We start from the raw sequence: 14,797 nt of genomic DNA on the forward strand, positions 1-14,797 counted from the left end.
GCGGCCATGGCTCGCGGGCCCAGCCGCTGCGCGGCATGTGGGATCTTCCGGGATAGGGGCACGAACCCGTGTCCCCTGCATCGGCAGGCGGACTCTCAACCACTGCGCCACCAGGGAAGCCCAATGAGGTCTTTTGATAGTTCAATTCTTAATTCCCCTTGATAGAAATTTAAAAATGAGTTTTTAAACTTTATATCAAATATCACATCATAACTCATTTATGAGTGTGACAGAGTTTATGGGCTATAAGAATAAAAGTCCTCATTATGTTTCTTACTAGGTTTTACATAGAACAGAAATATAATTCTAATTTACTAAGACAGTTTTATGCGAAATGATTTTTTAATAATTTTTACTTTTTTGTTGAAGTATAGTTGGCTTACGATGTTTCAGATGAACAGCAAGGTGATTCGGTTATACATATATACATCTATTTTTTTCAGAGTCTTTTCCATTATAGGTTATTACAAGATATTAAGTATAGTTCCCTGTGCTATACAGTAAGTCCTTGTTGTTTATCTATTTTATATATAGCAGTGTGTATCTCTTAATCCCAAATTCCAAATTTATCCCTCCAGCCCCTTTGGCTTCCGTAAGTTTGTTTTTAATGTCTGTGAGTCTATTTCTGTTTTGTAAATAAGTTCATTTGTATCATTTTTTAGATTCTACATATAAGTGATATCATATGGTATTTGTCTTTGCCTGTCTAACTTACTTCACTTAGTATGATAATCTCTAGTTCTATCCATGTTGCTGAAAATGGCATTATTTCATTATTTTTTATGGCTGAGTAATATTCCATTGTATAAATATACCACATCTTCTTTATCCATTCGTCTATCGATGGACACTTAGGTTACATCCATGTCTTGGCTATTGTAAATAGTGCTGTTATGAACACTGGGGTGCATGTATCTTTTCAAATTATGGTTTTCTCTGGGTATATGCCCAGGAAGGAATCTCCATACTGTTCTCCATAGTGGGTGTGCCATTTTATATTCCCACCAACAGTCTATGCTAAGTGCTTTGAACATGTGCAGTGTTTCTATTTTAATGTATTAGATACTGCTAGATTTGATCAGATTGGATATTAGTTCTTAATATTCAGTTTTCCATATTTAGCAAAATTAGAATGATATTGGAATAATAGCAATATAATAACAAGCAGTCTGGCTTAGTGCCCTGCATAATAGGCCCTTAATATTTGAGTCGAACAGAGTTGGTAGAGCACATAAATAGCTATACTGCATGGTTCAGGGTGTGCAAGAAAAGTCCCTGCCATAGGTTCTGAAATTCCACCATTAGAATGTACACATTCTGGGTCTGTAAGATAAATACCTTAAGAAAAAAAACCACATCCCTTTCAACCAACACTTCTACAGGAGACTCAGTGAGACTTCTGGGAATAAACTCAGCCCCCACACCTGAGGCAAGGTGGGAGTGACCTAGAAAAGGGGCCTGTGTAATGAGCGGACAGGTGGAGAATTCCAAACAAGAGCTTTGCCTTCTTCAGACCTGCTCTCTCGAGCTGTCAGAGGTTCTCCAGCTTGTTCTGAGAAACCTTTTTTTAGGTTGTGGCAAAGGGCTGCAAGTTTTCTTGGCACCCAAAGCAGAGATTTAGGAATGAGGTCAAATGGAATGGGTTTATCCTTGGGTCAAATAACACAGGTAGCAGGGTTGATTAAATAGTCTCAAATCCAGCTCAGTTCAGGGATTCTCATCTGGCTATTAAACTCTCAAGTCTCCTGACGTCTCTGATTAGTACCTTTGGCATAACTGCAGTGAATTCATCTCTCTCTCTCTCTCTCCTCCCCCTGCCCCTTGCCAGTTTATGGCGCTGCTGTGTCTTTGAACTTACAAGTTGAAGCACACCTTGTGTTTTTAGCCATGAATCGTCTTTGTAGTTCTTGAGAATTCCCACCTTGAACATGTATGTATCCTTTAGGTTCTAGCCCCAGCTTTACACAAACCATTGTGTAGACAGAAGTACAATTAATTTGTGTTTGCCATCAGGGACTAGATGACAACAGGAAAATTCATGTGGGATACTTTATTTTTACACATTAACAAAACTCTTGGTCACCCTACCCTATTACAGTGTGACCTTTGATATAATCGTGGCCTTTTTTTTCCATTGTGTAATTTTAAAACATAAAGCATTAAAACATAAAATAAACAGAAACCCTTAAAGAACATATGATGTTTACTTCCCCTTTCCAATTCTCACTTTTTGCACCTCATAGTTTTACTGTTTTTTTCTCCCACCCCTCCTTTTTTTTTTTTTTTCATGTTTGCTTTGTCTTTCATTTCCCTTTATTACATAGTTGCTTACTCCCTTAAGTAACCTACTGGTGTCACCCAAAGGCATTTCTTTGGCTATTCGGTTGCCCTCAGAAATAAAGAGATCGTAGGATCCTGTATACTGATGAAGCAATTTATCGTGACTGGAGCATTATCACTTTCATTGGTCCTACTCCAACTAAAAAAGCTAAGTTTACTAACATATACTAACAAAACATTACTTTAAGTTTAGTGCATTACATTTTAAATTGTAATGCACTAAAATTAAACTCTAAATTTTAAATAAGTCCAAATTGTCAAACGTTTCTAATGAAAATGATTTCAGAAATGGATGATGTTTAGATGACCAAGATGGGACTCATCAGTTGTCCTGACTGAAAAATCAAAGAAACAAAACTCATTAGCATTCAGTTTCTGAGGAATTTTTCTCTCGCTTCACTTTCAGGTCCTCTGTTGTAATTCCAGACACAACTGCTAAGTTACTTACACTGCTGGCATGTCCAGATCTGTCTAAGGTGCCCTGAATGGCTTTAGCGTTCCTAGGATGGCCGTGTAAACTTTTTGACCTTAAAGATGGGAATCCCAAAGTTTGGTGTGTTTTCACAGACAGTAAGTTTTCCTTGTCAGTTCTGTCAGTAACAGCTAGTGACAAACAGGAGATCTGAGGGCCTGTTTCAGAAACACAGTTTCCATCTTCGGTGTCTGTGAAATGCCCTTGATGCTCGGCCTGCACTGCCGTTTCAGACCCAAAGGAAGGGATATCCGTGCTCCGAGAACGCATAATCTTTTGAACTTGATACCTACACTCTGTGGTCCATTGCTGAACTGTGGAGGACCATGTTTGGTCCCCAGCTGCACTCCACTTGTTAACCCCGCCGACCAGCTTTCTTCCCCGGGAATATACAAAGCTTCTGGACTTCATTGCTTTACAAGTACTGAACGTCTCATCAGGGTAATAACGGGTCACTTTTGTTTCTTCCGGGGGATAAGAAATGGTGCCTTCTATCTTCGCTGTTTCCACTGTTAGCTGAGTGCTTTGAAAATCCGACTTGTTCTCTCCATGCATAACATCTGTTTGACTGAAACTTGGGGAGCTCGTTTCTCCTCTCTTAGAGTCTGCCTGCCTTTCATCATCTTCAGCTGAAATCCCAACATCTGGACCTAATTTCGGCTCTGAGGTGCTCTTCACGTTGTCTGATGCAAGTCGATCGCCGTCCGGGGATGCTGGTGTGCTCGTGCTGGGTGGCAGACGAAGGCTGCCCTGACGCTCTGGGACCAGGTGTGTTCTTTGGTCCTTCTCTTCCTTCACACGGAAGGAACCAACTTTCTTCCTGAGTCCCGTCCCTGGTGGCATGCAGAGGGAAGTATCCTCATACAACAACTCCTCCCCGTTGAAAAGACACCTGTACATGCTGTAGCCATCGGCACTGTTGATGCTGCTTTGCCTTAGAAGGTACGTTGCATCGCATTCAGAAGAAGCCCGGGACCGGGTCTGCATCAGGTCGGACTTGTCGATTCCTGCGAGGTTTTCCAGCGCATTCACCATTCTGCTAGATAGTTCTTCCAGTTGGGAAAGGCGAAGGTCAACAGTCTGTAGGGAAGTTTTCATAAAGTTTTCTCTTTCGTTGATTTCTTCCAACCTCATGGACATATTTTCAACTCTGGCGGATACAAAGGGATAGGTTTATTACACTGAGATGAACTAAGGATTAAAACCAAAAATATAATGTTACTGTTGCTGTATGATTTTGCAGGTTTTTGGGAATCATGGGCTGGTTGGGGCATATTTTTAAACTTCACACTCTCCTAATATAACTACTGAAAATTACAGTGAGGGGCATCAGAAAATAATAGAAATATGGTTAAGGCATATGGTGCTATTTACCGTTCATTGCTCTAAATGCCTTATGTATTCATTAATACGTACTCACCGAGGTCCTATTCTAGGCTTGTTTAACCCTCACAACAGACCTATGAAGAAGGCACTATTATCACCATCCCCATTTTACAGATGAGGAAATCAAGTCACGGAGAGGGGTAAGTAATTTGCCTACGGACGCACAGCTGGCAAAGAGCGTGGCACCAGCATGGGCACCAGCTCTGGTTTCTCATCTGGTACATCACATTGCCTCTGATGATAAAGGGAGACACTAGCAGTTAGGTCTTTGAGTTTTGAGTATAGCTGTCAGCAATGAATGGTTATTATGACAAAATAAATACAATAACATCCTTATTTGAAGTTCAGGGAATTTGGAAAATGAATTGTTAATAATTAAGTTCAGATTCATCGCTAATTATTAGAGGAATGCAAAATCAAAACTATAATGAGATAGCATCTCATGCCAGTCAGAATGCCTGTCATCAAAAAATCTACAAACATGGGCTTCCCTGGTGGCGCAGTGGTTGAGAGTCCGCCTGCCGATGCAGGGGACATGGGTGCGTGCCCCGGTCCGGGAAGATCCCACATGTAACGGAGCGGCTGGGCCCGTTAACCATGGCCACTGAGCCTGTGCGTCCGGAGCCTGTGCTCCGCAACGGGAGAGGCCACAGCAGTGAGAGGCCCGCGTACCGCAAAAAAAAAAAAAAAAAAATCTACGAACAGTAAATGTTGGAGAGGGTGTGGAGAAAAGGGAACCCTCCTACACTCTTGGTGGGAATGTAAATTGGTGCAGCCACTATGGAGAACAGTATGGAGGGTCCTCAAAAAACTAAAAGTAGAGTTGCCATATGATCCAGCAATCCCACTCCTGGGCATATATCCAGAGAAAACTGTAATTTGAAAGACCCCTATGTTCACAGCAGCACTATTCACAATAGCCAAGACATGGAAGCAACCTAAATGTCCATCAAGAGAGGAATGGATAAAGAAGATGTGGTGTATATATATATACAATGGAATATTACTCAGCCATGAAAAGAATGAAATAAGGCCATTTACAGCAACATGGATGGATCTACAGAATATCATAACTAAGTTAAGTAAATCAGACTGAGAAAGACAAATACCATATGATACCACTTATATGTGGAATCTAATTATGACACAAATGAACTTATCTATGAAAGAGAAGCCGACCAACAGACATAGGGAACAGACTTGTGGTTGCCAAGGGGGAGGGAGGGTGGGGGAGGGATGGATTGGGAGTTTGGGATTAGCAGATGCAAACTATTATATATAGGATGGATAAACAACAAGGTCCTACTGTATAGCACAGGGAACTACATCCAATATCCTGGATAAACCATAATGGAAACGAATATATATGTATATAACTGAATCAATTTGCTGTAAGAAGAAATTAACACAACTTTGTAAATGACCTATATACTTCAATGAAATAAATTTTTAAAAAGACAAAAAATTAAGTTCAGATTATCAGATGGTTTACTTCAGGGACAAGAGGTCATTAAATCATCTGAAGATACCAGTAACTTTAAATTGTTTGCTATATTTAATAATTGGTATTCCCTTATGGGGTTGTAAGAAAGAAAGATCATGGCAGATTATAAATATCTGCTGTTAGATTTTTTTAACTCCTAGAAGATCAGGCAATAGCCTATGAAACCATAATGTTGCCTGATCTAAAACCTGCTGGAATACATGCAGTATGAATTCTTTCCATCGGCTTATGAAATTTAACTCTAAAAGGCAGCAAGTTATGCCCAGGACCTGGGACTACCTTCTAAAAGTTGAATTTGTCCTGGGGTAGCCAGGCAGAGGGGATCCTGGCTCCCACTGAGAGCCGCTGGACCCTCTGCACCTGGCAGTATGGTGGTCTGTTCACAAGTTCATCCGTGGGTGAAGGCAAACACTTTGTACTTTTGTTATCTGTTGATTCTTGCCCACCTTTTATCTTTCTGTGGAAATGTATAGGCAGACTTTAGGGTCACCCAGTTTGCTTCGAGTCTGTGTCTAATATGGCTTTGCTACCCTCTCTGCATATCCTTCTAAATTCCCTCACCTTCGCTTGCTTTCCTCTCCTCTACTTCCTGATTACCTGCTTCTCTTCTTGCACCATTTCCACCCTCCGCCCGACTGCATCTCCTGTGCTCTCCCCACTCTGCTTCTTCTGCAGCTACCTTGTCCTACATTCTCCCAGAACTGCTTTTGCACATGTTCGACTTCTGTTGGCCACATTGACAGCTGCTCTCCGTTGTGTGGGAGGGTCCTTGGTTTCCATTCTTAACCCTTTTCATGGGGAGAGGACTATTTTTATGTCCCTTAGGAAACCACATCATCTGATCAGGAAGGGTCTGGCTTCCTGGAAGTTTGCCACCAGGAGGACCAACTTCGCCAAATTCACCATGTATGAGGAGACGTGACTTCCTTCTTTAAAAGCTTCCCTACTGGGATTAACAGATACACATGACTGTATTTAAAATAGATAATCAACATGGACCTACTGTATAGCACAGGGAACACTACTCAATATTTTGTAATAGCTATAAGGGAAAACATATATATGTGTATGTATAACTGAATCGCTTTGCTATACACCTGAAACCAACACAACATTGTGTTAGTTTGTAAATTAACTATACTTTAATAAATTAAAAAAAAGAAAAGCTTCCCTACCATAGGGAATCCGACAACAGGTTCTAAGTGTTCCCTGTCCTCCTGTATTTCAGGGACCATCAGAAGAACTTTGCACTCTTAATTTTCCATGACTTCAAGTCCAACTTGGTTTTCTCTGTTAAATGTCATGTCTCCTTGCTCACTTCAAATCTACTGCCCCAAGGATTCATTCCTTTTGTGTTAAAAACCACATTGCCTCTGGAACAAACTTGAAATCCTTTAACAAACACAACATTTAGAGATTAAAGCAGCTGTGCAAACTTTTAAAAATAAATAAGCTGGTAAAATATAGATACATATCTTTCCTCTCAAATCTTTTATAATTCTCTGCCTATTTTTTTCCCTGTGTGACCTAATCCAGATAACAGCAGTGCTGGCCACACTCACAGAGAAAGGAAACCTCAAACTTATCTGATTCTGTCTCCTTTACACCTCCCTAACCTCCCTCCCCACTGCGTTGAATAGGTTTTCAAGCTCCGTGTAGGACCCCTCTTTAGGTGTCCCGTAAATGTCCCATCCCTACTGCCACACCCTTAGTTTGAAGCTGTGGAAGAAACAAAGCTTCACGATGTGGTTTAGGTTAAGAAAAATTGTCAGATGCTATTTCAAGCTCATCGTAAACAGCAACCAGGTGGAGACAGCACATTTTAGACAGCTATGCCAAATCAAGGGAAGTCGTATTGAGTTTCTAGAGTATGTGTGAAAGAAGAAAGAAAAAAAAACTGAGGTGAAGTTCACTTCGATCTGGAATGCTTAACAAAAAGGGTGCATGAGGAACTATCTCCCATGTCAGCCTTGTTCTGTGACTTCCCACAATGACTTAGACATGTTTCACAAACCTTGACATGACATCCGTAGATGGAAATCCAAGGAGAGATTTCCTTTTCAGATGGGGAAAGAGAGGCTCTGTAGGAAACAATCTGACAAGAGCCCCATATCTAGTGACACAGTGAATGGCAGGAAAACATATAAGAGAAATTTATCATTTACGATAGAGCTCATAGTGAGATACGAGCTTTCCTAACTTGTGACATCTTTTTTTATATATAAATTTATTTTTTATTTTTGGCTGCATTGGGTCGTTGCTGCTGCTCATGGGCTTTCTGTAGTTGCGGTGGGTGGGGGCTACTCTTTGTTATGGTGTGCGGGCTTCTCATTGCAGTGGCTCCTCTTGTTGCGGAGCATGGGCTCTAGGTGCGTAGGCTTCAGTAGTTGTGGCTCGTGGGTTCTAGAGCACAGGCTCAGTAGTTGTGGCGCATGGGCTTAGTTGCTGCACGGCATGTGGGATCTTCCCAGACCAGTGCTCAAACCCCTGTCCCCTGCATTGGCATGTGGATACTTAACCACTGTGCCACCAGGGAAGTCCCTAACTTGTGACATCTTAATTCTGCTTTCCTTTAGGCACAGAATGAAATAATTTTTCAACACGGAACAAAAAACTGTTCTAGGTCCAAAGTGATTTGTTTGGCTTTCCCATTAAATAAAGTTGATTTCCTCTAAACGATATATTTCTAATATGTCATATTTCTAACATCATGTTTTCTTTTAAAAACTGTCATACAGTAAATTGACTATTTTTTCTTTTGGTGTACAGTTCTATGGATATTAACACATATAAATTTCTATAACCAATGTCATGATCAGTATCCAGAGTAATTCTACCACCCCCCAAAACTCCCTTGTGCTAAATCTTTGTTGTCACACCCTCCCCTACCCTTAATCCTAGCAACCACTGATCAGTTCTTCATCCCTATAGTTTTATATTTCTGAGAATGTCAAATAAAGAGAATCATACAGTAGGTAACTTTTGGAGACTGGCTTCTTTCTGCATAATGTCTTTGACATTCATGCAAGTTGTTGCATGTGTTGTTTGTTCCTTTTCATTGCTGAGTAGTATTACATGATATGGACGAACACTTAGGTTGTTTCTATATCTTGGCTCTTGTGAATAATGCTGCAATAAACATGGGGTGCATGTCTCTTTGGTAACCTGTTTTCATTTCCTTTGGATAAATACCCAGAAGTGGGATTGCTAGATTGTAGGGTAGCTCTATCTTTAATTTTTTGAGGAAACTCCATACTGATTCCCAGAGTGGTTGAACCAATAAGTTTTCATTTCTCTGGGATAAATACCTAGGAGTGGTTCATATGATGAGTGTGTGTTTAACTTTATAAGAAACTGCCAAATAAATGCTGGAGAGGGTGTGGAGAAAAGGGAACCCTCCTACACTGTTGGTGGGAGTATAAACTGGTGCAGCCACTATGGAGAACATTATGGAGGTTCCTCAAAAAATTAAAAATAGAACTACCATATGACCCAGCATCCCACTCCTAAGCATATATCTGGAGAAAAATATAATTCAAAAATATACACATACCCCTGTGTTCATAGCAGCACTATTCACAATAGCCAAGACATGGAAGCAGCCTAACTGTCCATCGACAGATGAATGGATAAAGAAGATGTGGTACATATATACAATGGAATATTACTCAGCCATAAAAAGAATGAAATAATGCCATTTATTTATTTTTGGCTGTGTTGGGTCTTAGTTGCGGTGAGTGGGGGCTACTGTTTGTTGCGGTGCGCAGGGCTTCTCATCGCGGTGGCTTCTCTTGTCGGGGAGCACAGGCTCTAGGTGTGCGGGCTTCAGTAGTTGTGGCAATGCGGGCTCAGTAGTTGTGGCTAGACAGATGGCAGGGCCTCATGGGCCCAGGAGCAGTGGGAGCCACTGAGGGGGCTTTTCAGGCGAGCTGGCGACGGGGGCTGCGGGGGCTGGTTAGAGTCTCTCTGGTGTAAAATGGACTGAAAGAGCAGGACTGAATTCCGAGGACTGATTTCTGAGGGGACAGCTGCAGGAACCCAAGTGAAAAATGACGCTGGCTTGTACTCAGGTGCTGGGGGTAGAGAAGGAAAGACGTGGGTGGACCATGATTTATACGTGAGGGGAAGTTATCCGACTTGGGGACTGTTAGTGCAAAAGAGAGAGGACTCCAAATGCTTTGCAAGTGACTGTCTTGCTGAATGAGATGGCAGTGGTGCTATTCATGGAGCACAGCGGGGACGTTTTGGGAGGAAAAGCCTGAGGGCGGTGCCCTGAGACAGCTGAGTGGGCAGGTGGCTGGGGCTTTGGGTTAAATGCCGGCTGCAACCAGCGCTGTGTTAGCTAAAAACTGAGTCACATGGTACATCTCTTCTTGAGGGACTGAATGTTGGAATTTACAAAATGTTGAAATTCTATAATAAAAATAAATGGTTAATTTGGTAGAATTTTATATATACCTTTCCAAGCAATAGGGGAAAGCCATGAATTTGGTTCCTGAACCTAAGCCCTCAAAGCACCCTGCATGGAGGAGCACGACAAGTGTGTAAACTTCCGGTGTGAACACATTTGCAAATCACTGGCCCAGGTTTTGCAAGGTGCCCGGACCACAGGGAGGTCAGGAAAGGACAGACACCCACGGTGTTGATCACAGATGCTAACCCCTAACCAGACCCTGCCGTCCGCATGGTGCTGGGGCCGGTCCCACTGAGAGAAGAACAGGAAAATCATCAAATGGCAAATGGTGACGAAGAAAATGAAAGCAACCAAATCTATCAGGAAGATTAAAGAAGTGGCAGAAACATCTGAGTACTCAAAAATTTGATTTTAAAAGTAATCACTGATGGGAGGGATAAATTAAGTATTTGGGATTAACAGATACACATTATTATGTACAGAATAGATAAATGACAAGCACCTACTGTATAGCACAGGGAACTATATTCAACATCTTGTAATAACCTATGAGGAAAAAGAATCTGAAAAAGAATATATATATATATATATATATATATATATATATATATATATATAATGGAACCACTATAACAGAACCAATTTGCTGTACACCCGAAACATTGTAGATCAACTATACTTCAATTTAAAAAAAAAGCGACTACCGAAAAAGTAGATAAATTAGGAATTTGGGATTAACATATACACATTACTGTATATAAAACAGATAACCGACAAGGAACTACTTTATAGGACTACTTTATACTCTACTCAATATTCTGTGATAACCTATATGGGAAAAGAATCCGAAAAAGAGTGGATATATGTATATGTATAGCTGAATCACTTTGCTGTACACCTGAAACTAACACAACACTGTAAATCAACTATACTACAATAAAAGAAAAGGGGAAAAAAAGGCATCACTGGTGCCAACAGTTAGGTAGAAATAACTAATTTTTCCCATTCTTCCACCATCTCTTGCTCCCCAGAGGTCCTGGTTAAGGGTGAAGGAAAGCTCCCTTTTCCGGACCTCCTCTTTCTGTCTCTGGCGTTCACCTAAGATTCAGCCAAGAAAGAGTCAACAAAGGGAACCGGAGGGGCAGGAATGTGCTCCCGTCACCCCCAGGGAGCTCAGCCAAGGCAAACGGGAAGTAGCCTGTTTTTACTGCCCCGTGCACTTTCATTCCTCTTACGTGTGCTCGGAGCCCCAAGGGGAAAATGCAATTTGGTAGCGACCTGATAACCACATTCCTGGAGGCTTGGTCCAAAAAGGGTAAAAGTCCAAACACTGCTCTGGGAAGGGAGGGGGGGAGGAGGCAGGGTGAAAGAGAACACCATTTCCATCCATGGTAAATTATGCCTGTGATTCCATTCAAGTTAATGTCTACCTAGAAAGTGGAAGTTAGGTTATCAAGATGGGGGCACCTTATCTTTCTCATAATGAAATCATGATTATATCTTGAAAGTTTAGTAATTACCAGTAAAATAGCAAAGAAGTGTTCCAAAGTTTTATTGAAAATATACCTTATTAAGGCCGAAGGTTGGTGCAGATAACCTTTGAGCTTGGCTGGTAGGATTGCAAGTTGACTAGGTCTAGGAGAGTGGGAGGGGCAGAGCTCTGCAGCTGCCGGGGGCATCATCCCTCCTGTGGGCTGAGGTGGAGGCACTGGCCTGGACACCTACCACGAAGATTTCACGGTGTATTGTGAATTCTGCTATAATTACTGGGGCCCCTGATTGGGAAGTATGTGCTGAAGTATTCTCTTGAAGTCCTACCATGTTTTTATGTTTTTCGATATACACACATATATCAGACGATATACACGGTATCAGAAAACTTTAATGCTGAAGACTCCAGGATAGAATGATGCTCTGGAATCCCCTTAGGCATGTCTCCCTCGCCACACTCATCCTTCTACATGCATTGTTGATTAAACTCTTTGGAACAACGTTTTGTCAATTCTCATGCCCTTTAACAAGCTTCAGTTGCTTTTATGAAGTGATCAACGCTCTCAAAAATTATGATTCAAAAAATGTCTCTAGGGCTTCCCTGGTGGCGCAGTGGTTGGGAGTCCGCCTGCCGATGCAGGGGACGCGGGTTCGTGCCCCGGTCTGGGAAGATCCCACATGCCGCGGAGCGGTTGGGCCCGTGGGCCGTGGCCGTTGGGCCTGCGCGTCCGGAGCCTGTGCTCCGCAACGGGAGAGGCCACAACAGTGAGAGGCCCACGTACAGCAAAAAAAAAAAAAAAAAAAAAAAAAAATGTCTCTAGTGAGGGTTGATCGTTCCCGTCTACCTTTGCTGGTTGCTCTGCAGTTTGCAGCCGCAGGAAAAGCAATACTGTAAAGTATGGAACACATCACCCTTTCTGTTCCTCCCTGACCTGCCCTTCTCTGCTCATTTACTCACTGCCCCATACAGGCAAGCAGGCCATTCCCCACGTAGTAAGCACTGACATCTTGATGATGCTGATCTTGCTGGGTACCCAAACAGACGCCTCTGCCCTTCCTATACCTCTGCTCCGTGAGGTTGGAAAGGTGTTGGGAAGGTGCAAGGAGAGCACAAGTCAGGCTCAGGAGGTCAAGCCGGGGCCGACCACACTTGGCTAAGGCAACAACATATGTCAAGGGCGTGGAGAAACGTCCCCAGCAGTTACACAGCCCTGCACCTGACGGTTCTCTCCATGTATTGTATTGTAATAGTGCCCACTTTGGGGGTGGGCAAGAACCATCAGGGTTTTGTTTGTTTTGGTTTGGTTTTGGCCTGGAATATTTGTGATAAATGTCATCATTCATTTCTATACACAATATATAACCATCGTTTGGAACTTTCACACTACTTTGGGGGGGTGGGGAACACGTTTAAAAGCCAAAGTTGAGTCAACGGGAGAACTGGGAGAGAATGTGTAAATGGACTTGGCATTCCCCTTAGACGGGACGGAGGAGCCGCACCCTTTGGCCCCGCGCCCCGCGGTGGCCACGCCCCAGGCGCACCTCTCACAGGTGACGCGAATGCGCTCCTCGCTGGACGACTGCTGCTCGTCCTCCTTCTCCTGGAAATGCTCCCGGACACACTGCTCTTCAAACTCGTGCAGCCTCTTCAGCTCCTCGTCGCTGAGAAACAGCTCTGTGCAAAGGCAGAAGCGGTTGCCACGTGAGAAACCAGCCAGGTAGATGCACCCTTCCGAATTTCACAGCCCGCCTTTAACTAAGCTCCCTTCCCCATCCCTTGCAGGCCGCTCCCAGCTCCCGCCACTGGTCATCACACAAAGACTCCTTGTAATATGCGGCGATCATATTGATATTTCCTCTGGAGCTAAACGGCTCACTTTTTAACACAAAAATCCAAATTACAGCTATTCAGAAAGCGAAACCAAGTATGATTTTCCGGAAAACGTTTTGCATGTATTTTATGGATAGAATCAAGTGGACGGGAGTATTTTCCCATTCTATTTAGATGCAACACACTAAAACATTTTGAGGACGTCGCTGGTGCTGCAGTGGTTAATAATCCGGCTGCCAACGCAGGGGACACAGGTTCGAGCCCTAGTCCGGGAAGATCCCACATGCCGCGGAGCAACTAAGCTCGTGCGCCACAACTACTGAGCCTGTGCTCTAGAGCCCGTGCTCCGCAACAAGAGAAGCCACCGCAATGAGAAGCCCACGCACCACAATGAGAGGCCCACGCAGCGCAAAGAAGAGTACCACCACCCGCCGCAACTAGAGAAAGCCCTCGCGCAGCAACAAGAACCCAACACAGCCAAAAATAAATAAATTTATATGTATAAAAACATTTTGAAAGGAACATTGGCTTTATAGAGAAAAGTTATTTTCAAGAACTGTCTCAATTTCTCATCTCTTCATGAGTGGACTTTCAGTGATGTTAATTACTAATAAATGAACAAAACTAGAATAAAATCAGCATAAAATGAGAAGCATTCTGCAAAGAATAGCATTTGGATAGAGTGCTGTGTTTTCACACATTTAAGTAGTTTAAGGAGATTTCCATGTAGGTATCCAATTAGGATAGTCTTTCTAGATTGGCCCAAGATAGAAATGAAAGAGTCCTGCACATACTCAATCCACGATCCTGTTCGTCTTGGTCCCCTTCTCTTTTCTTCCTGCAGTGGCGGCTGAGACGCATAATGATTATATAGACGTGGCTTAAAATGATCATTGGTGGAGGCAAGACTGGCCGGTCATGAAATGTCATAATCAGCTGATAACGCTGGAATTTCCACACTTGGTTGGATATTGACTTTACTTCAAAGAAGGTATTGCTTTAAAAAGAATACATGTTTAGTTAGTTGTATTACTTTTAATTGTGATTTCCTAGGGCAATCAGAATTACTCACATTGAATTGAAAATATGCAATGAAATGGCCTTTTGGGGTCATTCCACGAGTTAGTACTGACTCTGAATGACCTGTCTTTTGGTTTATCTATCAGTGTGGCTTACCAACATTCAAGGACATTTTACTCATATAAATAATTAAGAATTAAGTGTATTGAAATTGCTACCCACTGCTTTCTTGCAAAACCACACCACAGTCGACTGACTGCTCAGGAACTTTTATTTCATATATTTAAAGATATGAGCCATCCCACTAAGCATTTTGAGGTATTTAAACTTTAAATTCAG

General features: G+C 42.4%; 1 protein-coding gene across 1 annotated transcript in view; it reads right to left on the bottom strand.

Annotated features, from left to right (window-relative positions):
• Positions 1-2,701: 2,701 nt before the first annotated feature.
• The window catches only part of TRPM1 (transient receptor potential cation channel subfamily M member 1), a gene marked incomplete at its 3' end in the record, with an annotated part of 136,051 nt that continues 123,955 nt past the window's right edge, over positions 2,702-14,797 (bottom strand). Inside the window, exons 25-27 of the mRNA XM_081227301.1 lie at positions 14,233-14,435; positions 13,150-13,282; positions 2,702-3,962 (exon numbers count right to left, since the gene is read on the bottom strand). Coding sequence (XP_081083427.1) covers positions 2,702-3,962; positions 13,150-13,282; positions 14,233-14,435 — 1,597 coding nt within the window. The remainder of the gene's footprint in view (positions 3,963-13,149; positions 13,283-14,232; positions 14,436-14,797) is intronic.

The sequence above is a fragment of the Mesoplodon bidens genome (assembly GCF_964165515.1).
Source record: "Mesoplodon bidens genome assembly, chromosome: 3".
NCBI lineage: Eukaryota > Metazoa > Chordata > Mammalia > Artiodactyla > Ziphiidae > Mesoplodon > Mesoplodon bidens.